Here is a 24044-nt window from a genome sequence, read left to right on the forward strand (position 1 = left end):
CATCTATTGGATTTTAAATCTGATTGAATTGCATAAACTTTCTTAGTCCATTGACTTCCTGGTTAAACTAAATAAAATGTTACTAAGCAGTTTAAAGTGAGTTAAGTTATGATCTACAAAGCAACAGGAATATTTGTGTTATTTTATTCTGTTGTGTTCTTCATCTGTACCAAGGAAGTAAACTTGGTTCAGGAATGGTCTCAACAAAAGGAAATTTAGTTTTCATATATAAAGTAGCAATTGGTTTGCTTGTGGTGGTGATGGTGGGATTTCATGTGCGTGTTTGTTGTATTTTTTTTAAATTTAGCCATGTTTTGTGGCTGCCTTGACCAAAGCATTATTGTACTTGCTCTCAGAAGCCCAAGTTGTTTGCTTCTGTCATACCTACGTCTGGTCTTTGCAGGGCTGATGAAATTGAAGGGCTCTTCATCACTTACTGCAACTTGCTGTGCTCTGAGAGTACACATCAAGAAAAAGAAAGATGATCAGTGGAGTCAGGCTGTTAATTTGTAATGTCTTGGTTTATAATCAAACACTTGTACTAGTTTTGTCTGTACAGTACTTCTTATTAAAAAACATCCTATCTTAAGACACCACTTAAAAGCATTCCTCGGTAAATAAAAATACTGGTTTAGTTCATCTTATTTTATAACCTGACCTTGATGGCTCCTTGCAGTGAGCTGTCTCTGCGGGTCTGTGGGTCCGAACACCAGAGTTAACATCACTGCTGATGCCAAGTGTGACCTATCCCAACCATATGAACTCTACTAGATGCGTTATTTTAGGGCACAGTAAATTTGTGCATGTGAGATCTATAACAAAGATTTGGCGTAAACTTGGCTAAGAACAGTAGAAGAATGATAAGACATTAACTGCAGTGTAGTATAGTAGGAGTTGACGTTTGAATAATCTTTCTCTCTCTCTTCAGAAGGTTTTTAACATTTCTATGTGAGAAGCTCTTCACATGTTTTGCTTAATGAAGTGACTTTCTGTAAATCTATCTTTATGTAGAAATTCATGTTTAATTCTATTTTACCTGTACAGCTGTGGTCAATGCAACTGAGGTTGTTTCATTCTTTTGTCTTACAGGCCATTTCCCGCTTGTGTGAAGATAAATATAAGGACTTCAGGAAAGCTGCAAAGAAACGGTCAGTCAGTGCTGACAATCTGACTGTGGTTAGATGGTCCCCTGCTATTATCTCCTAACAGAGGAGACTGGAATATTCCTATGGACGTACTGTTTCATCCATCCATTTTTTGGGGGTGGGCTGGGGGTGGGGGTGATTTAAAAAACAAACAAACAAAAAAGACTTCTGATTTTTTTTTAATTTTTAAATCTGTCAAGCTGCCTTTACAGTGCCTCCCCATTGTGTAGCACACGAGTAAATACCAAGTGGAAGGAGAAATGGAGAAATCAGTGTTCGGGAGAGAAGATGGGCAACAATTGTTTCTCACTTTCACTAACAGCTTTACCCTTTTTATGAGGAAAGAGCCAATCAGGTGCTTGGAAGAAGAAACAGAAAAATGAAGTAGAGGCAGAAAAATATTGAAGAACTGTGCTGTTTTCTAATATGCTGTACTCATGAAGAGAAATGGCAGCCTGAAAACAATCCGTGTAGTCAGATGACTGTGCACGAGAGGAATGAAGTTGGGAAGGTTCCATCTTAAAGGTTTCTCTTAATATCCTTTTTATTTTTTTGTTGTTTTTTGCATTCCTCGTTGCTGCTTCCCAGGATAAATTTGTCCCTTTGCACAGCAGCAAATACGAAGTCTGTATTTACAGTAGCACAAGCCCCTGAATAAATAGTGTTGGGTTTTTTCACTGCACTTTTCTCTGTAAGCTGTCTTATTAGCATTATTCTTCATAATTATTATGCATATGTTATATTTCTTGTATGCCTTTTATTGTATTTCAAAAGAGAGAACTTGACCATAGTGCTGAACCAAAAGTGTGTACAGGGATCAGAAGATCTTCGTAATTTCATGATGTGTTTTATTTATAGTATACTTGGGTGCGTGTGCCTTCCTGAGTTCTTGGAATCATTTATTTTTCCGTAATATAAAGATACAGTTATTAAAGTATTTAGATGATGATGATAAGACTTGGGCCAAATCTCTGAAATTTGCAACAGATCTTGTGATCCTTTTTGCAGATTTTCATAGCATTAGAAGTTTAGCAGGATTCATTTTCATTTTTTTTATGGCCTGACTAGTTCATTCCTTCACCTCCAGCTCCATTGTTGCAAGCAATATTCTCAATTTTTGTATGTTTACTTTAAATCAAAGTGAGTCTGTTTGTATAAAATAAAAAATAATATAAAAAAAAAGAAATGTTCCAGTGAGAAGGCCTGTAGAAGAGCAGAATGGGAATCTTAAGGTATTTCTCACAAGTAGATTCAATTTCAAAGCTAAAATAAAAACCCTTGTGTTTTTCAGCATAGGTGCTTATAGAAATTAGAAGTAACTGAACTGTGAACATCATTTTCAACTCTGATTATCAAGCTCTTCTGTTGTTGTTACTGGTTCCCTCTTACTGTGGCTGTTGCCCCCTTGGAATTTCTAAGAACCTTTTATAGAAAATAACTTGTCGGTATAAGCATATTTGCTTTATAATGCCCCAGGGCAATTTTTTTTCCCCCATTTTTTTTTGCACAGTTTAGAAAGATACGGCTGAAAACTCTCAGTTCCCTGAAATCCTTTCTTTGCGACTATCACTGAAATGAATGGCAACAGACGTCCCTGATTTATACACTACTGTGGTAAACCCATAAAGATTCCATATTTGTTTTATTAAGCCCTATGGGCTTGTAGCGAACCTTGGGGCCCCGAGCTCAGTGCAGGGCTGATCGGACACCCGCGGGTGCTGGCGGGATTGATGTGGTAACACCAAACAGTTTTCACTTGCTGATGTGATTTGTGTAGTTTGAGACATGAAGCTTTTGTCCATAAATTCTCTCCTGAGGTCCTTTGGGCCTTTAAAAGAATCGAATTCTCATCACTTCTTGTTGTGCCAATGTGTCAGAACTGTGAGTCTCCACGTCCATTTTTCCCTTGAACATGGAATGTAAGGAAAGTGTTTATAAGAATACAAATGCAAATGACAGCATTTGAAACCTCTTTACAGATAGTATCAAAAGGAACATTTTCAGAGCATTTGAGATTCATCTTTATAAGCATAAATTTAGGCTTTAAAATATGTAAAATATTTTGATTTATCAACACTTTGCTAAACTATTTTCCATTTAACTTGATATCAGGAATATTGGTTTTATCCATTTCTGGGTGATAGAGATATGAACTTTGGATTATGTAAAGATCTCAATGCATCTACTATAATTTTTGTGAAGTTTATTAAACTACTTTAAAGATTGTATAGTCTATTTATTGTATGTATGTACATAACAGTCTGATACTTTTAAAAGTGGATTCCGTAAAACCTGGCTCAGTCTTGTTTAGACTATTGAATATCGTTTTAGCCTTGTGCACTGGACTCTACCTCTGTATAGGAGAATTTTCCATATTCCTAACTAGTACTGATTCTGTGATTAACTTGGTTATGTTTCTTGCACTAAGAATTAAAAAGCAAAATCTGCTGTAAGCGTGGATTTTTTCTTTAGCTTAAGTTTTGCCGTATGAATCCTCAGCGTTTAGATGGATGTTTCTTTCCCTCATGGTTATAGAATAATTCTTTGCTTTTTCTTCTGGTTTGTTCCAGGGCTGCCAAAAAATACTGTACTTGCCAGTAAATCTTAATTGAGTGTCTTTTGTTTGCAAGACATTCTATACCATGTAATTAAAAATGAATTCTTATTTAGGATTATGTTGTGTTTAGTGTAGTTTTTTAAGCATTACTGTATGGAAAATGCCATTGCAAGGTTAGAGAATCACCTGGGCTGTGAGAAGGGAGGAAAACCAAGTAGTGTTTTAATTAACAGCACAAATACATTGTGTTTTTCATTTCAGAACCTGAAACTAAATTCGCTGTAAATGTTTTCTGGATTAAGGTTTTCATTATTATTTTGGTCACCAGCTCAGAAACAAAAAGGTGTAGGAGATGTAATAAACCTGTCCCTTCAAGCATCACTGTCTTAATGGATTATTTTTGTATGTTGAGCCAATGGGCCATTCGTTTGGTCATTTATACATTGATAATTGGATAAATATTTGGGAAAGGTGTCTTGTAAGGGTTTTTTATTCATGCAGCCCAGAGATGTTTCCATCTGCAGACTTGTTGGTATTTCATTTTTTATTTCTATTTATTTCTTTGTAAGTGCTACATATCATTCTGACAGACACCGTTCTTTGGGACTGAGAACACTGGTGAAGTGTCACATGGTAAAGTGCAAAAGGAAGTAAAAGGTCAAATCACATTTTCCACCTTCTGCAAAACCCTCTCAGTCCTTCAAAGTATACACGTTTTCTAGTGCTAGAAACATAAAAAATCCTGTCCCATAGCAGGGTAATGGTATCCTTTTCAATAACTGTATTTTTTATGTATCTTTTTTATTTTTTTGAGAGTGGGAGAGAGAGAGAGATCAGCATATATGGCTTAGTTTCCCTTAGCTTATGTAGCTTAGTTTATCATGTAAACTAAACATACGATGGAAGAACTGTTTACATTTATGGAGTCTTGGTTAGACTTTGTTTTTTAACACCTCTTTCTCTACTTCCTGGCTCCCCTAATGCCAGAAACCTTAGATACAACCTCAAGATTAGAAGTAGCAAAAACCTCATGAGAAAAGGGTGGCGGTGTGTTGGTGGCAGATGACAAAGTGACATCTGGTCGTGTTTACTATATATAAAAATAGCAGTATGTGGGAGTGGATAGAGGAATTGAAAGGGCAGAACGAGAAAAAAAAAACACAAAGCCTTAACAGCTGAAGCAACAAATGATTTACAGTTGTACTTTATTGGTAACAATCGTTGCATTTAAATGACATTTAAACTACAGACTGAAACACTGCACATCACTGCAGACTCATGTTGCTTCTGCTACTATGTGGTCTTCATAAGGACTTCACTGGACCTCACTTTTAGCACTTTCCTCACTCCTGTTTCAAACACATTTCTGTAATCAGAATGTATATATGTATATTTTTTAGTGTGAATTGACAGTTGTTGAAAGCATCTGCCTACCACTGCAGTGGAGTGTCCCGTTAGTGTCTTTAACAGGTTCTGAGAAAACAACTCTACATATAAACACAGTCATACCTGTGTGAATGTGACTGAGATGTATACGGAAATGTTAGGGCAGTGAGTGTTTTTCTTCTGTTTCTGCTTTTTCTTTGTAGCTGAACTACTTCTTGAGGAAACCACAGACCTGAGGAGAGCTCGAGTTGTGTAAACTAAAGGTAATAACAGAAGATATGTAGTAACCACTATTAGAAAATGCTTTAAAAAAGAAACAACATTTAGAAGAGAAACTGCTGATCATAGGGAAACCAAAAGTGATAGCAGACAGAGATTATGATGCTGAAAATAAAAGTTTCGTAGTGTGCATGAACCTGCTTTCCTGCGTCCTCTTCTGAGAATCCACAAAAAGCAACTGGTGAGTCCCGGAACCACAGCTTGAAAATGAGTGAACACATTTCTCTGGGCTTGGTCATTGGGCTCTGCCCGTTAGAAAAAACAGGTGATAGGATGGCAGATTGAGGAAAAGCAGGTGACAGAGCAGTACAAATAGGCTGTATTTCTTACATTCCTTCTAGAATGGTTGGTCCGATGCAATTCGATGTGAAAAAAGAGTTGTTTTTTTCATGCCCTTTACATAGTGTGTAATGTGTTTCAGCATTATCAGCAGAGCCTTTCGACTATTATTAGCTGGAGATACTCTTCAGTGATGGTACACAAAGCAAGCTCCTTGGTGTGGTGATGAGTGACAACAGGATTCCTGCCTTTCCCATGGGTTGTCCAGAATATCTCAGTTTGTAAAGCTCACTCAAGGCACTGGGCAGTATCTTTTGTGACGATGTCAATGGCCTCCGCAGATTGAGAGCAGCAAATAACAAGAAAGATGATGTAAAAAAATTATATTTGTGAATTATGGTTTCACAATGTACTTACAGGATTGACTTACTCAATGTACTTACATAGTTTAGTTTCAGACCTGCTTTTTTCCTCGCATCTCTGACACTTAGACTGGGGTGCTGTGGTAACTAATGCAGTGAAAGTTTGAAGCTAGAAAATCTTTGGAACTAGCACTACTGCCCCCTTTGAATTAACTGTGAACACAAAAGGCAGATGAAGACTTGCTCATGGGACAGGAGGGCTTTACTAACCAGGCGTTAAGAGTAAGACACCTCCCTCACGTAGGAGATTCTGCAGCACACGCAAGTCTAGAGCTAATTCTACTCTATCTTTTCTTGCTTCACTGCCTCCGGGTTTGCATGCCCTTTTATTTTAGACATTAGTACAAACTATTCTCCATGGAAACGGTATCTTGGGAACTGGCAGCTGCCTTATATTTAAACAATACAGATCATCCTGTGACCACATAGTTCTCTTTCATGTGTTTCAGGCAAGCTAAGCATTCTTCTGTGGGAAAAGGAGAGCCCAAAAAGATGGGGATTGGTGTGCTAGAAGGGTCATGAGGCAGAATTAGGCGTGCATAGTTTTAAAATAAACCTGGGCATAAAGACAGAAAAATGTATCTTCTGTGTGTTAATACCAAAAGGCATTGATGATACTTGAAGTAGTGTGATGATGTTTGGAGTCTGAGGGATAATTGTCTCCCTGCAATGGGACAGGAGGTGCAGATTGTATTGCCATAAATCCTGGGAGGAGAAAGATGAGGTTGTACTGACTAAAATGGCATAGAAGTAACACGTAAAATACACCAAATAAACTTGAATAAGCTGCATTAGAATTGAAGTACTATCTCAGTGCTGATACACAATCTAGGATTGTTTGGAAAGTACTGGTCATCACCTTACTTACATAATTACATCCCATTTCTTTTGTGGCCTTAAAGTAGAAGGTCATCCTGTGTATGCAAAAGCTTAGTTCACCTTATCAGGTACTAGAATACAATTGATAATATTTGGAGGTAGACTTTACCAAAAAAAAAAAAAAAGGCAAAAGAACCCCTGTTAAGAACAGAAGCTGCTGGGAGCAATTTGACGGTGCTGTGGAGCTTGTGTAAAGAGAGGGGTAAAGAGAGTCTCCCGCTTGTGACACCTCCCAGTATGTGTCAGTGACACTTTTGACGTCACAGGGTGGGAGGGTAAGAAGAATTACAGACATACACCCCCATCCCACCCCCCACCTCCCCTGCCTCCCCAAAAAGTCCATTTGTTACAGTTACAGGAATTCTACCTTGGCACTGGTAGAGTTGTGATCGAGATGGGAAAATGGTTTAAATAACATTAAATATTTAACATACTTATTACTACCAAACCGTATGCATTTTACCATGACTCCACAATCTGAGTGTGCACTTTAGTGTAGGGCACCAAGTCTTAAATCTGTCCTCTAAGAAACTAGAGGATTGATTGTTATATCCTAGGAAAATAGTTGGGTTTATCTTGAATATTCTTTTGATATTGTCAGATAAAGTCATCTTCCAGATTTGCTTGGATTTAAGGCTTTGAATCAATGATTTCTTCAGCTCAACAAAAGTAAGTACTACACAGTATAAAGTGGCAGTATTGGCTTCATCTAGAGAAGCCGTGATCGAGTCTGACACCGAACTTCAGTGAACAAAGGACTGGCCTGATCTTCTGCGTCCCTGTTTGATAGTGAATCTACTCCTGAATCTCAGTGAAAACATCTTCAGTGTTGCTGACCTGGGAGAGATCTAGACCATGAAATCATGGCTTTTCTGTGGTGGCCTGTCATTATGGCACATCAGAAAGGCTTTCTTTTTCTGCTCTGTTTTGCTGACATGTGGCAGAACAAAGTTGTTCTGCTCCTGAAAGCACACAGACAGCTAAAACATGCGCTGCCTAGAGCTGCGTGCTTGGATAGCTGAGCACACTTGCGGCATTTTCCTTTTAACTCTTCTAAAATAATCTTATTTTAGAAAAAGAAACCAGGGCAAGAAATCAGACGTGAATTTTCTGTGAAATACAAAGATTCCCAATCAGCATCTAATTTTCCCATTTCAGCTCACGTTGGGCACTGTTAGATACTTGCTTTGTCAACACTAGAGGAGTTGAAACCTCTAAACCTGGGGGATGAATCACGTAATTGCTGAAGGTAGGAAGAGTCAGGCGTGCACATTATGTGAAGTGAAAATTACCGTTGCCAACTTCTGGGCATCGCAATCTGGGGCAGGAACTCCTGCAGGTCACAAATGGGTGTCTGGAGGTCTCTGACACAAACCACTAAATGGAGCAGAAGTCAGTACCTAAGTAACCATAACATTAAGCAGTAAGCAAAAAAGTCCTCCTGACTGTCTTAAATGTGTAGAAACAACAGTGTTACTGTGGGAATGCAGTTTAGACGTGTCCTGAGGGACTCATGCTGATTTTCAAATATAACCTTCCAAAGCTGTATATTTTTGCAGATAAATGCATTTGATCACTGAAGGAAAGGTTAATTGTCTAGATATACATAAACACAACATAACTTCATTTGTCATGTACATTAGAGAATACAGTTATATTCAGGAATGCAGGTATTTGGTAATTTATAGGATTGGCTTTCCAGAAATAAAACCATCATGGGCAAATTGAGTGGGTAAAAGTACTTACACAACCATTCTCTGAGATGTTTCCTAAGACTTTATGGATGCCCTAAGTACTTTTCTCATATTAAGGAAAATGAAGGTAACAAGAAAACAGTAAATAAATACATACATATATACATGCATGCATAAAAAGGGAAAGTGAAATAGCACCAGCAGTTAGGAGGCACAATATATCCACATATCTATGGCCAGTTGAAAGAACTAATACAATTTTTAAATGTGTCAGGGACACAGTAATTGGTAGCAATTTTGTAGATTAGACTAAAATGGCAAAGTACCTGTCACAATGCAGAAGAGACAGAAAGATTGGGCTAATAGTCCTGGTTTGTCTTTCCACGCTGTGTTCTTGCCTTGCTGTAGTAATGAAATTTCATTTCTATTATCAGTACTAAAAGAATTTTCAATGAAAGCTGTTTGATATCTTGGAATGGGCAAAAATCACTTTACTCAGGCAAACTGAAGGGTTTTGCTGAGACAAAATTTGGTTTGCTGGAGACCGTTCTTAGGTCTAGGGAGAAGCCGCCTTTGGAGCAAAGCTGAAGAAGAATAAGTCTAGAACTGCGAGATCGTTCTGGCTGCATTTGCCCTGGGCACAGTAAGGGGAAGGCTGAAGTGCCATGGGAGTGGTGGGTAGGTAAAAGGAGCATAATTTTTTTTTTTTTAAATAGACTGTCAAACTATCATTTAAAAAAAATAATAAGGATGGTAGAGATAGATTTCTTATACACTTTTATGGGTGAGGCTACTGATACATTCTGTTGGATCATATTTGATGTATTTGCTGTATATTTTCTTGCCTGTTATAGCCTAGGTTGTGTCTCCAGAAGCTATAGTGTTTCTTGGCCTCCTCCAGTAGCACGAACCATGCAGGACTTGAGGAATCCCTCGCTTCTTCACTCCGCTCTGCAACAACCAGCCTAGTGAGAGATGTCTACAGCAGCGTGTTCTCAAGAGATTTGGTTGTAAAACCTTTGCTAGCTTAAAAACTAGATAGCTGCTACTAATAAAAACAGCTGCTACCAGTATGAAGCCAACAATTCTGTGTATCAGCAGCATCAGCCAGCAGCTCTGTGGGAGGCCGAACTCAAGAACAGCACGGGCTGTGTTTCATCTCCCCTTGCCTAAACGGGACCTGAAGCAGGACCAGAATTGGTCTCCGTATCTGTTTGCATCCTTGGTAAAACCCTTTATTACTCTCTGCTTTAGCCCAAATGTGATGTTTGACGATGTACCCACCACCTGCGGTTTCCCATTCCCTGGTCCCGGGAGGTGAGTGGTGCTGGTGGGTCCCAGCCCACCTTGAGAAGGAGGGTCCTGCAGGGAAATCTGCTGTGGGGATTCTCATCTGTTTTCTTTCAGTCTCTAAAACATCAGAATAAATCTGTCAGGATCCATGATACCCTTTTGGTGTTATTGTAAATATTTCAGTGGTATAAGTGAAAGTTGGAGATACTAAGGACTGAGCCATCAAGCTGAAGTTTATGATATTTTTCCTCTTTAAAACAAAAAATCCTTATCGATACAATACCTTAAGTATGAATACTATTGCAGTTTAACAAGGGAATTCCGTTTGTCCCGCCAGTCTGTTCTGAGTTCATTAGCGATGGTTATTAAAAATTCTCTTTGGGAGAAAACAGAACAGAAACCATAGGCAACTAGCAAGATGGGTCTGTATTTTAAAGCAAAGATTTTGGGGTGACATTCAAATAGTGATTTCCCCCCTCCCCGCAGTGTTACGGAGGTTGGCCTACTTACAGTTTGTTTAAAATACTGTTTACAAGGCCACTTAAAACTTCAATAAACAGACTATTAGCAAGTCACAGATTAAGGTCGAAAGAAATCTTGTAAAATGAAGTCCAAAAACTCATTTATGTATTGTCCTATAAATGATATTCTATTTCTAGATGTACGTACAGAACTTGTACATCCTGATATTGATTCAAGGAATCTACTGATTTTTTTCCCTAGTAAGTTGTGAGTAGCAGCTACAAGGAATATTAGATTTTCCCATTATTGTTCTCTAAAAACAGATGAAGATCGAAGTCTCTTGCTGTGAAAAAATATGATAAAAGCACGTGTTCTTTATAGACAGGTAAGGATTTTGCTATGTACAGGATACAGCTTTTGGGGGGATTTAAAGTCATATTTTTGACATGTAGATAAGATATAAAAGAATGTAACTTTTGACTTCTGCAAAGGAGTGAATTTAACTTGAAAATGACATTTCTTCACATGCAAGAAGAAATCCACAGTCTGTACCACCTGCAGTCATTCCTGAGGTTTAAACTGTGTGTGAAATAGAGAGGAAAAAAAAAATCACATTTCTATTTTCAGCTCCCCTCTTTCATTTCTGTGTTCATTTAGCCTTTTCCCCATGGTGCCCAGTGCAGGGTTCAAATGACCATGTAGTTGCAATTCATCTGTCCATAGTGAAAGAAAAAGAAGTGTCAGTGTTCAATAACAGAGACAACAGTATAGGTTTTGTTTCTTAAAATGATCGGCCATGAAATACAAGAAGGTGCAAAGAATTCTTATTTTGATTCCACAGTGGCCACCTGTATGTTAAGTCTGGGATGACAGATTTATTTACTGATATCGAGAACCCACACAATTAGCCCTTTTGTTGTGCATGTTGAAAACAGGGATCTATTTGTTCTCCACAAATCTGGCAATGTTCATACCGAGAAGCGATAGCATATAAGTCCTAGATTTACAGCATAATCAGCCAAATATATTATTGCCATCCTCTGTTTATTGTGAAATCTATTTCCCAATTGCTTGAGGCATTTTTCTTACTTAAGCAGTTTCCACAATATTGGTCCACCATCCTTTTTGCCTGCCTGAACACTGCTGGGTTTGGACCCGCCTGAGCAAAGAACTCAGCCTCTCATTAATGTCAGGTGTTGGGCATTGATGAAATGTGTTCACCAGCCTCATTGTAAAATACAGGAACTCAAACTTTCCAAACCTTCAGATTTGTACTCACAGTGTGCAAAAATGTAAGTGTCAAACTAAGTGTCAAACACTAAGTGCAAAATTAAAACAAAACAAAAAGATGGAACCTCTCTTATACTAGGGGGTTTTTTTGAGTTTCAGCAGCGCAAATTTCAGTAATAATGTCATGTACTAGTGTAGCTACTCATTTCAGTGGGAGTTAAGCAGATATTAATAATATGCTTTTGAAAATCCCATGGACTCACTTTGTACTTTTACCACTTAGTAAAATTAAATACTTTTGAAGAAATTGGCCCTGAGCTCCTGAATGAGAATATACTTCCCATTACTTAATTCCTCTTCAGATCAGTGTTGAAATGTTTAAAGTTCTTGGCTGAATAGCTTTGAGGTTGCTGAACCAAATTCTGAAGGAGAGCTGCCTTTTTCATTCCTCTTAGAAGCAAGTTCCCTTTAGAAAGGTGACCTTTCCAAACCTCCAAGTATTTATAGTAAAGGGATCTGTTTGAGGAAAGAGTTAGAATAATCTAAATCATTGAAATCATGCAGTAAAACACAGTGGTATTTTAGATTTACTAAATTAGCAGAGGAAGAGAGATACAAGAAGATGTGAGACACTATAGGCACCAGGCTTAAGTATCTGAGATGACCAAGCTAGTGGGAACTTATCAAGTCAAATCAATATGAGTGGCTAAAAATGAGCTGCTCCGCTGTTCTGGATGTCCTCCTGGACTTTCACACGCACATGCATATGCATTTATACATATTTGAGCACGGGGAGTGGAAGGCAGACAGAAAGGGAAGGGGAAGAGGGAAACGTTCTTTGAGAGTTTCCTAAAAGACCTTCTGAACGATGTCACTTCTGGGGACCGGTGGGGTTGAGGCTGAGCAGTGGGGAGTAGGGACATGATGTTGAGGCTCCCTGTTCAGTAGTTCATGATGGAAAACATTCACCACGCCCCTGCCTCTGTGTGTGTAGGCTCCATAGCCCTAATTTTGGAGTTATAGCTTTCTTGCTTTCCGTATGTCTGTATAGCTGCGACAGCTGCTTTGTGGAGAGACTGCTTTTGAGCGTATTCTGCCTGCAGTGATTATCCGAGTGGCAGACGGACAGAGGTCCCAGGGAATGCAAAGTGTGCAGCGCTGCGTGTGCCTGCGTAAAGCAAGGGCTTTCCATGCTGTGCTGTCTCCTTCACTCTGTGTGCTGCCCTAGGATTTACACGCATTGTGGGATTACTTTGAAGATTGTCTGACGTGTTTATGTGCGTGTATACACATTATGTGTGTCTTAAAAAGAACATTTGTTCTGGGCAGCTTTTCCTGCTATTTGTTTGCTGTTGTCCTTCATGGCTAGCTTGTTTTCCTCTTCTCACCCTTCTGCTGTATTTTATCAATTTTAAAAACAAGTCCATCAACATTAATAGCCTTCATTTTAATGTTTACTGTCCCTTCTGAATAGATCACTTTTTTCCTGAATTTACAGATCACCTGCTGAAGAGCTAGATTTACTGCAAGATTGGTCATCAATACATCATTTTTGCTAACTAGAAAAGTTCTAAACAGATTTTAAAATTAGTCTTTAAAGTATTAGATACACATCTGTGTTTTTTTCTTTCTTAAATAATAACCCGCCAAAGAACCTGGACTGACATGCCAGGTCCAATTCTGTTTTAGGGAAACTGCTGTTCAACTCACTTTGCTCTAACACTAATTAAATTGGTAGAGAGAGGTTGTTTTGTTGTCAGGTGCTGTGTAGGGTGCAACTCCTGTAGTAACTCCCACTTCACTGCACTTAAATATTGGAAGTTGTTGACTGGGTGTTGACTGGATAAGACAGATGTGGTTGGGATTTGCTGTACCAGTGGAATCCCTCTAGTTCCGAGGGGGTTTTAGCGTGTGATGTAGACTGGGGCGCCCTTCAGGTGTCTCTGACTTGCTCCTGGGTTGGAAAACCCTGAAGTGGCTTAAAGCTGACTATACGTCACCTCTGAATGTCGTTCAGAGCCAAGGTCTGGGTGAAGTGTCTTTGCTGGGCTTTGTGCCAAGTAACACAGGTCTTAGCCTGGGGACGTGATGTGGGTCCACAGTGAGATGCAGTTCCAGCAGTTTGGAAGGTTTCAGTGGGTCACTCACAGTGACCAAGTCACATCTGTGAATTTTTGCAGGATCAAGCCCTGGATCTGTGTTAAGGGGTTAAAAATGTGGACAGCAGTTGTGAATTTTAAAATAGATTTAATTGCATCTTCTTATGTTTCATTGTTGGTCTCTGAAAGTTTTCCAGTGGCTTTTAGGACCACTTCTAAAATCAGACGTGATGAGATACCACTAGATTTCAACGTTTAGCTTTACCCCAAACCATGTCTGTATTTTCTCTCTCTCTTGTATTTAACTAAAATTCAGTGCAAGTTCGTGGATTTGACAACTGAACTTTATTACAGCCTGGGAATGGTTTCTTTAAGATTCTAGTATCGGAGTGCATACAGAGGGATGGGGCTGTGCACCACGTGCTTGTCCTCTGATGAGGAAGGTGGTGCCAACTGGTGGAACTGCAGAGCTGGAGACCTTCTGCTGCTATGCTCATGCCTGTAATATTACTCTCCCTTTCTACTTAGTCTTTACAGGTGAACATGAAATCCAGGGAGCAGCTACAGATAAATAATAAATGAGGGGAATTGTATGCTTAATATCTTCAGATACAACATTGAATATCTTCAGATGGGAACCCTGGCCTGATATGTGGTGCTGAGTCAAGGGATGAAGAAACTACAGTCTATATTTTTTGTACAGACCCAACACTTTGTAATGACCACCTCGTTTCATAGCCTATAGGTGGACTGATGAGAGACTTGTAGAGCAGAACAGGCCCCTGGCCGGTGTTTTTGTGCTTCTACAGACATGCTGGTGCTTCGAAGGCAGTTTTTGTCCCTGCAGTGCCCTGAGGGCCATGCCCTTCTGTTGGCTAGGATTATGTTCCCTGCCTTTCTTTTACCAAACTGCTCCAGATCACAGCCAAAGGAAGCCTCTGGGTACAATAAATGGAAGTTGGCTCTCAGGTGTCCTGGATGGCTAGGCAGATGGGATCTCTTCCTAATTTGACCTTGGGGAGAGAACACACTACAAAAAGGAGAAGTGTTGGACTGAAGTAAGATATGAGCTGTCTGGAAAAGCTAAAATAAAAAAGCCAAAGTTGTCTGGAAAAAGCTAAAACAGAATTTGGGGTTTTGGATGTAAATCCAGCCCTCAGGCTGCACAGTGAGTCTGGAGGGTGGTGTTGCTTACTTTATTTTAGAAGAAAAGTGGCCGTCCTACCTCAGCACATCCATGCTGTGGGATCAGATGTTGTTGTCTGGTATTGTCCTGAAGGCAACAGTTCGAGGGCTTGAATCCCTAGCTGTTATCCTTTTCACAAATGGCAGAAGTCTCACAGCAGCAACAAGCAAGGATATTTTAACTGGCAATATTGACAGAGACAATTTATAGTCTATTGTCTGGATGCAGCTGCTGACCATTCATACCCTGCCGCCATCTCGGCATTCCTGACTCTATTTTTGACAAAGGAGTTTTAACCAGGAATGCCTTCATATCTCAGCATAATGTATGTCTTGGCCATTTGCATCTTTTCTCTGTTCCCTTCCTCCTCATTCCCATACTTCTCACAGACGCACATCTCTGAAAAAAAAAGTGTGTGTGAAGGAAATGAAGCTACAACCACCATCATATATCATAAATAAATACAACTCAGTAGCAGAAAAAATGTTGGTTTGGCAAATATTTTACATAAAAAATCTGAAACCAAGAAAACTCCTGTATTTACTACTGCAACTAGAGATCTCTTTACACAGTTAATGGATGAAGAGTTTTTAAGCGCCACGCTTTCAAACTCCACTTTTAGGGTTTCCTTAGGATGGGCCTCACTATGGAAAGAATGCTCAGTGTGTTCTGCCAAGGCATTGCACACCCTGTGAACAGAGAGCTGGGGAGAAAAGGCCTTTGTGCAGTTACATTTCACTTTATTAAATTATTAGTTTTACCTTTTTTTTTCAGTAAGTCACGTTCAGTCGTCGCGCTTAGACTAGTCACACTGACCATGAGTAACTCACGTGGTACCAGCACAGAGCTCCTTCTGGCCCCAGGAACAAGGTTGTGGGTGGCAGCAGGCGAGCAGGGTTGCAGTGACAAGCCTGTGCCCGGACTGCTGGCAGCCCTTAGGTGTGAGGCTGTCACGACATCACTTTTCTTGCTTGCTATACCACATGCAGACTCATTTTTCTTCTGTTTTTCTAGTTACTGATAAGATTTTGTGACAATAAATCTCTGTATTATGTTTGTTCCTATTACAGCACAGACTAGAAAGGACAGAATAACGTATAATATCCCATAAGTAGTTGAGCGGTGGGTGGATATTGGTAGTAGATTATTTTCCCCAAGGGAATCTGTTACAGTGGGGGTGAAGAAAGAAAAGGCGAGAGTCTTTTTCCATGTACAGTTCTTTCCTGGGGTGCAGCGCAGTCACGCGGAGTCAAGGGCACACTGTGCAGCTGCCCCTCGCGGTCGGGGAGCGTGCACCCCACGGGCTGTCCTGCTCCAGGGAGACAACTGACTCCATCCATTGCTGCAGAGGCTTGCTGGGCTTTCAGGTTGCTGGGCAATCAGCCTTAGGCTCTTTTGAATGATGTTCAGAGTACCAAGCAGAAAGAACTGAGATAAATTAGAAGTTATTGACTTGTGACATCTTGAAAACCAGGTTATTTTATTTATTTAATTTTATTTGATATTATGTTTTACTTTCTTTCTTTTTAAAAATGATTTTTATTTTGCTTGCCCTGTTTTTCATCATGCCTGCAGGGAGGCTTGGCCCACTGGCTGGCTCAGCACACAGGAGAAAATTTGGTGCGGCTGTGATTGACAAGACCATGATGTCCTGTCAGGGAGGCTGCGTTTTAGAAATAAATTGCTTTGGGAAATTGCAATGGGATAGCTGCCAGTGAGCTAAACTGAAAGTGCCTTTCAAACATAGGGATGCTCGTCCTTCTGTGTGCCCTTTCCTTCTGTTGTGCATCTGCAATTCTCGTGGGGAGACAGAGGAGTCTCCATTATTTCCTGATCTATTATTTTCTTCCCTCTCTCCCCTCTCCCTGTCTTTCAACACCGAAGCATCTCAGCAATGCCAGGAGGCTGGTATGCCCCGGGAGGGTAAGAATAGTCCACAATGGCAGAGATCACTCCTGTTGGTATTTGTCTACTTGCAGTTGTCTGGACAGAGGAACCACACAAGAGGTAAGAGCAATTGGATCCAAGAAGCTAGAGCTTTTGCAAGACAATCTTACAGCCTTAGAAAGATTTATCTCAACATCTGAAACTAACAGTCCTGTTCAAATAATAAAAATAATCATTCATCAATACGTTGGTGTGGCTGGGTTTCTCATTTCCATCTTTTATCCTTACCAAAAATTCCTTCCTCTATTTTTACCTCTTTATTCCAGATCTAGGTGTAAACTCCTTTGGAAATGTTGAAATCATTGGGACGTCAGGAGCTGTAAGTGGTGTGGACCTGTTCAAACATGGAGCGCTGGGACTCGCTGGGATTTTTGATTGTCACACTCAACTACAATGTGACTATTGTAGGTAAGTACTTAAAAAAAATCTCTTCTTTCTTTTGCTGCTCCACATCCTGAAGCCACCCAAGTGTCCTACTGGTAACTGACTTTAATATCTAGCTATGCGTCTGTGATCCTTACAGTGAGAACATGTTATTTAGATATGTGATAAGAGTAGTTATTTTGATATGTTATTTAGATACATGATTAGAGTGGTTCTTGTTAAATAGATTCCTACTCCCTCTCTGAGAGATATTTTCTGAAATTCATGGAAAAATTCTGGCAAGGTTTTCAAATTTGGCTCTTCTTGGTACCTGGGTTTCCAATCAGCTCTACTGACTATTGTAGGGTTCACAGTGAAAACAGACAGGAGTAGCACTTTATTTATACCACGTAAAGTGAACCATAGAACGTATGCAATAGCTTTAGCAATGAATTTAAAAGTTTAAAGAAGGGAAAAAAGACTCCTCTTTTACAGGAAGAAGTTCGTGGTTTATTACTATTGTGGTTAATTACCATTGCTTTTCATTCTTTATTTTTATAAATAAACAAAGTTCACATGCATTAAAAAAAAAAAAAAGCAGTATGGTTTTCCTGAGCTAATAGTAGCCAGAGTGCTTTTTTTTTCCTTCTTATTTAATTAAGGCACTGATCCTTTTTTGTGGGCTACTTTGATCAAAGTGTGAGCCAGAGGAAATCCTTCACAGGCATTCCAAAGGCCCTTCACCTCCAGTCGTGGACAGTTGCTGTAGTTTGTGCTGTGCATTGCAGGGAATATCCGACTAAGCCACAGGGGGGTCGGTGAAGGGGCTTGTTCTAGCACGTTTAATCAAGACTGAGTCATTAGGGAAGGTGATGTGTGGAGGGGTTATCTCTAAAGTGTATGACATACTAAACAACTTCCTAAGGAACCACTGATTTTTCTTAAGCAGCACTCCCTATTGTACATGTTCTAATTAAAAACTGATAGTGAAATAGCATGTAGTATTTTGAGCCTAATTAACTAATGTGCTTCAAATACTTTGGGGTCCTCACAGGGAAAAAATGTTACCTCAAGATGAAACTTCACTTGCTAAAGATGACTGATTCTGTACAGCTTTTCGTATTGACTCACAGTATGTCAAAATAGAGTAAGAGTACAGCCTGTCCCCAAAATGCAGGACACTGAAAACACCGCAAAGCCATAATTAAACTTCAGGTGATTAAAGATAAAATCAAAAGGCCTCCATTTATTTATGGTTAGATAAGAAATTATTTTGCTAGGAGCACCAGTTTCCTCTGATGATCTCTCCTATAGCTTATGTATCCTTAACCTTTTCCTGGCAGTTTTTGCACTTCAGAGGACAGTTTTACTGTTCTGGTCCATAATCAGCCTACTAGCCACAAATGGTTTATATGGGGCATTCAAACTGCGTGTTCAGTACAATAAAAGTTATCATACAAGGCTGCAGAAATATTTGAATATTTTAAATTCACACCTACTACAGGAAAATGGCTTTATGGGCAATAGAAAATAATACTGTTCAAGACAATACCTGTAAATATTAATAATTGTATGTCTTATAGAAAAATGCTCTGAGATCTGGATTTTTATAAAGCCTTTAGAATGTGCATCGGTGTGATTTCACAGACTGCCTTTAAAACCTTGAGTGCATCTGAGAAGTGCAATCGCTATTAATTATTTGAGCTTTTCAGTTTCTAAACCATTAACTCCATATAGGATTCTTCTCTTTGGTCACGGAGCCTTGCTGTTTGTCTGCCTGTGGTTACAACTGGTTTCTTAACCATTCCTTAGAGCACAGAATTAATCTTATCATTCTTTTATGTTTTTGTTGTTACTGGTGGTTTGTTTTTTGTTGTTGGTGGTGGTTGAGTTGTGAGGTTTCTTTCTTTTTTTTTCCTTTTTATTCCAAAGTGGGATTTTTTTTTTTTTTCTTTTCCTGGCATGTTTGAAAAATATGTGAATTTAAAACAGGGGATTATTAAATTAAATTACTTTTAAAAAACCACATAGGGAACTAGTGACAGGACTCAAAAGGAAACTTGGGAAATTCGAGTGCTAAACTTAACTTCAGATGTTGAATTTTTCCATTTATTTGTCCAGAATACCTGTTTTTAATGTTTGACAAAATAACAGTGTATCTTTAGGCCTTCCTGTCCTGCCCACAAAAAAGATTTAAAAAAAAAAAAATCAATAACTTTGTCAGTAATACATCAGCGTATGTAACTTTACAAAGGTTTTGAATAAAAAGCGACCCCAACCAGAAGTCCTCCAAGAAACTGTCAAGAACCACACAGTCTCATTTAAAAGATGTGTAGGGTAGCAATGCCTGATCTTTCACTGCTCTTGGTGTAATAGAATAAGGGTAAGGCCTGATCTTTCCCACCAAAGTGGATGGGACCAAGCCCTACCCAAAGAAATCATATGAAAAAAATCAGGGAAAGATGAAGTAAGCAATGTATGAAAATATCAGACTTGTAAGGCTTCACGTGGTATTGCTATCAAGACAGAAGGAGCTTTTGGTCTGAATGGAGAGAGAAGCTGCACACCAAGGTGAACAAAGGTTGGAAGGCATGATCAAGATGAGTTTAACCAAAGAAGCAGCAGAGAGAAATCACTGGGGTTCACAAGTGCAAGTAAATGTACATTTGTAGAACATTTTGCATAAGCTTGCTAATAGCACCTGTTAACTAGCTCACTAGTAAATACCGGTCTAGACACAAGAGAGATTTTGTTTTCTATAGTAAACTTTACGCAAAGTTTCATGGCCAAGACCAAGAACAAATACTGTGTCATGGAACGATGTTTTGTATCTAGAAGGATTTCATTCTCTGTTTGCAGATCTGTATTATTGAAATAGGACAAAATTCAGGTGCAGAGGTATGAACCCAATAGCAAAGAAGAATTGTACGTGAAATTGGATTATTAACTCAATTGTGAGCTCTTTTTATCAGATTTGGACGTGTTCACACTGTTTTTGTTAGGCTGAGGTTCCAGTTGGCATGGCTTACTTTGTGTCAAACTCCAATACTGTCAAATCTAGATGAAGGTTATGGAATGTGTCAGCTAACACATTTTCACATGAGTTTCAGTCAAAACAAAGCCAAAGAGGAGCTTTCAGGAGGGGACACTGAGTACGGAGGCTATGTCTTCAAATTCCTTGTGTATAGAGAGACTATCACTACGTTATCTACTTTCCTTTCTTTCTCAGTGTTCTGACTCTTTTTCTTCCCTTCTCTTCTAGGAAAGATCTGGCTAATGTTAATAATTCTGCTGCGGATGGCAGTGGTAGTGTTAGCAGGCTATCCACTCTACCAGGATGAGCAGAAGCGCTTTGTCTGCAACACCCTGCAACCAGGATGCTCCAACGTTTGCTATGACTTGTTCTCTCCCGTATCTCACTTTAGATTCTGGCTCGTTCAAACTGTGTCTATCCTGCTACCTGATGCTGCATTCACCATTTATGTTTTGCACAAGGCAGCTATGTACATTGTAAAAATGCACTGTTTGGTGCATGGATACAAAGGGAATAAAGGTTTATCAAGCCCCAAAGACCTGAAGATGCTCTGTAGAAGTGCTCTTGTTAATCAATTAGATTGCAGTGCAGACAGCCTAATTGTCCTTAATTTTTCTGGGGCATATACTGTTCATCTTTTTTTTAGGACACTGCTTGAGGCTGCCTTTGCAGCTGTCCAATATTTTCTTTTTGGGTTTTTTGTTCCTGAGCGTTTTTCCTGCTACCATTCACCTTGTACAAGCACAGTTGACTGTTATATCTCCCGGCCCACTGAGAAATCCATCATGATGGTTTTCATCTGGGGGATCAGCAGTCTGTCTTTTCTGCTTAGCCTTGCTGATCTTGTCTGTGCCCTCCGAAGGATGACAGCAAGAAACCAGAAGAACAAGCTGCTGGCAAATCCCCACGTAGAGGATGAGTGTGTTTTAAATCTTCCCCCAGTACAGCATGGCAGCTCTTCTCCACCTCAAAATCAAGACTGTCCCATATCAAATAGCAGCCAGACCACTGATGGCTCCTGCTCACTTCTCTCTGAAGAGGAAGAAGAGGCTGTTTTTCATCCTGAGGCGGTCTCTCAGCAAACTGCCAGCACTAACCTTAACAGCAACAGCAATAAGCCCTGTATATCAGGAGATCTTGCTGTTGAGCAAGACAGCACTGAAGAACCTTTGTGTGCTGGTGACCACCAAGGAACGGCATGCGAGCGAGCCAGACCCGAGCTTCAGCAAGACTTCATTAAAGACACGGCCCTGACTTTGAGACCTCAGATCAAGTCTGACCTTGGAGTTTCTTCCTCTGTAGTTCAGAGCAAGCTTTTAGGATACTACCCTTCAGCTGAGCTAAAAAGCCCTGATGCACAATCAAATTATAGCAGTACTAGTTGCTTGAGGTCAAAAAAGTCAGAATGGGTATAGAGCCTCCAGTGACACTGGCAGGACACATCGTCGCGTCACTGAGGAGGTTTCAGGTAGTTTCAGCTGGATCCCTCGGCTGAGGTTATGCTGCAGGGACACTGCTATGCTGTGTTCCTCCACTGAAGAGGAAGCTAAACACTTGTATAAGAGTTTGAAGGACATTGCATTAAGGGAACTGTTCTTCGGAAAATGTAACAATTTTATGTTTTTCAGAGTGTGACTTTAAAAAGCTGTGGACTATCACTGATGTGACTGACCTTGTTTTCCAGGAGTACGTGTGCACACTTTTTTATCCTAACCTAGTTTTTTTGCAAAAGATTGAGTTTAGGAAAGGTGTGACTTTTAAACACAGTTATACATTGTCTGCTGTCAGAAGGTTAATTTATCTCCTCATGCTAAATTCTCTAAGCCCTCTCTAAGAAAGGATACCCAAGCAAGAAGAGTAGACAGTGAATAAAATAAAAATACATGTTTTGTAGTAAAGTTAATGTGTAAAAATACCCTTGGGTCTTACTGATTGAAAGCTACATCTATCCTGGTTAGCAACACCATGGCAGTACCTTTCTCTGACCCTGAGACAACTCCGTTAGCTTCCAAAACAGGGTGACTGCACCCAGATTAGCTGTTGAGAGCGATCCTGTGCTGCAGAGTTGCTGAGGAGGGGAGCAGGAGGTGCAGGGGGTGCCCCAGCAGCTGGGCAGTGCAGGGGCCTGAGCTCCGGTGCCCCAGCTGTGGCGCTGCTCACGGTGCCCTGGTGTGATGTCCTACTGACGTGTCTGCAGGTGCTATGTGTCTCAACCTGAAATTGTAACACTAGGCTCTGGATTGCAGCAGCAGGGGGGGGGAAGGTGAGTCACCTGACCTGTTTTAGGCATCTCTGAAGGTCAGATGAGTCACTTTCTAGATATACCTATTTCTTTTACAGTGTGATTATCTCAAACCTGGGCTTAGGAAAAGTGGTTTATACCCCGAGAGAAGCACATAGCGGCAATGCCTATATCAAAGTACTCAGCCTCTTTGTCTGACAGACTTCTTAGTGCTAATCATTTGAAAATGTGTCTAAATTGAGTGAATCACAGATTTTATTACTGTCATGCTTTGTGCTTTCTTTGAGTGTTAATTCTGTTACATTTACATAAGCGTGGCCCAGCACTGAAGCACAGCAGCGCAAGAGCTGAGTTATCCTTTAGCTACAAGCCAGTGGGGGTTGAAGGTTGCATATACCTGCAGATCACCAGTGGGAGTGGATGTGGAGGAGCATGTACTCAGAGAAATGTACTAGTGGTAGTGTCTTACAAAACGTTATTCAGAGGGTGGCAAGAGCTGGTATTTGTAAATGCTGCTTGGAGCTGGAGTAGCTCTCTGTCCATTTAGACCCACACAAAGAATAAACCACACACAGATACAGTTTTGCTCTTACTCTGCTGTATGACAAGATTCTGTGACAGCTTGATGATTGGCTCCTCTGTGCAGAATATCAAGGAACAACAGCTTTCACATTGTTCTTTTTCTCTCCTGTGGATGCAAAAGTGTTTCAGACAGTTTGGCTCATAGCGTCTGTGTATAATTTCTCACTGATGCCAGGTAAAGGCTCGCACTTAATTATCCCTCATCTTCTGTATTCCCTCAAAAATTAGGTAGCTTAATAGATGGACAGAACTGCTCACTGGGCTGGGAGGCAGAACTTAGTTTGGTCTGCAAAGTACTTTGAGATCCTGAGGTATGCTACAGAGGTTTTTAATTACTACCTTCTAAGTCATTTTTTCCTTTCTATTAGCTATGTTTGTTTCTTTTATCATGAGTGCCTGTTGTATGATTTGTCATTTCCAGGGTAGGAGCAGCATTAATTATTTAACTTATCATAGGCAGAAAACTATTAAATATTTAAACTTCTCATCCTCTAAAGCCTCTTAAACTGGGCCTGTGCTGATTACACATACCATGACAAAACATTGCAGCAATGAAACCTCTTTTGAGTCATTGCATCTTCTCAGCTGCCAGAAGGAATGCAAGGAACAGATGTGGATTCAGTGTGTCGCGTACATCCCTCGGTGTAAGATATAAATAGGGTAGGATAAATAATAAATGCGTTGTGGCTGGACACAGTTTGCTTTTTTGTGTCTGTAGCTAGACATCTTTTCATGGCTAAAGAGTCTCATTTCACATCAGAAAGATCCTCTTTGTGCCTGAAATGGAAAATGGAATTAGTTAACTTCTTCCTTATTCTGTTTGCAGTTTCTTGTCGTGAAATTGTGGCATTTGGTTTGTGCCACTCAGCTGCAGACCTGACTGCTTGTAGGACTTGTGGACCCTTTGATTTGTAATTCAGAGTCAGTGTAAGAAGCACTTAATGTGTTTACAAAACCTACATACT

At 39.9% G+C, this 24044-nt stretch overlaps 2 protein-coding genes across 4 annotated transcripts in view; both read left to right on the forward strand.

Annotated features, from left to right (window-relative positions):
• The window catches only part of CCNY (cyclin Y), a 122549-nt gene extending 118951 nt beyond the window's left edge, over window positions 1–3598 (forward strand). For all 3 annotated transcript variants that reach the window (XM_065831172.2, XM_071805302.1, XM_065831173.2), the window contains one exon: window positions 1090–3598. In XM_065831172.2, the coding sequence (XP_065687244.1) occupies window positions 1090–1206 (117 nt within the window). In that variant the 3' untranslated portion in view covers window positions 1207–3598. The remainder of the gene's footprint in view (window positions 1–1089) is intronic.
• A 13063-nt stretch (window positions 3599–16661) lies between these two features.
• Window positions 16662–23563, forward strand: GJD4 (gap junction protein delta 4). Its single transcript, XM_065832871.2, has 3 exons — window positions 16662–16918; window positions 17125–17266; window positions 20484–23563. Exons 2-3 carry the CDS (start codon window positions 17203–17205, stop codon window positions 21668–21670), a joined length of 1251 nt encoding a protein of 416 aa, XP_065688943.1. The 5' UTR covers window positions 16662–16918; window positions 17125–17202; the 3' UTR covers window positions 21671–23563.
• The last annotated feature ends 481 nt before the right edge of the window (window positions 23564–24044 follow it).

This window comes from Patagioenas fasciata, chromosome 2, assembly GCF_037038585.1.
Source record: "Patagioenas fasciata isolate bPatFas1 chromosome 2, bPatFas1.hap1, whole genome shotgun sequence".
Taxonomy (NCBI): domain Eukaryota; kingdom Metazoa; phylum Chordata; class Aves; order Columbiformes; family Columbidae; genus Patagioenas; species Patagioenas fasciata.

Coding starts and splice junctions, on each gene's coding strand:
- GJD4 (XM_065832871.2), top strand. CDS start 17,203: ATGGAGCGCTGGGACTCGCTGGGATTTTTGATTGTCACACTCAACTAC. Junction 17,267..20,483: donor CTACAATGTGACTATTGTAG/GTAAGTACTTAA, acceptor CTTCTCTTCTAG/GAAAGATCTGGCTAATGTTA.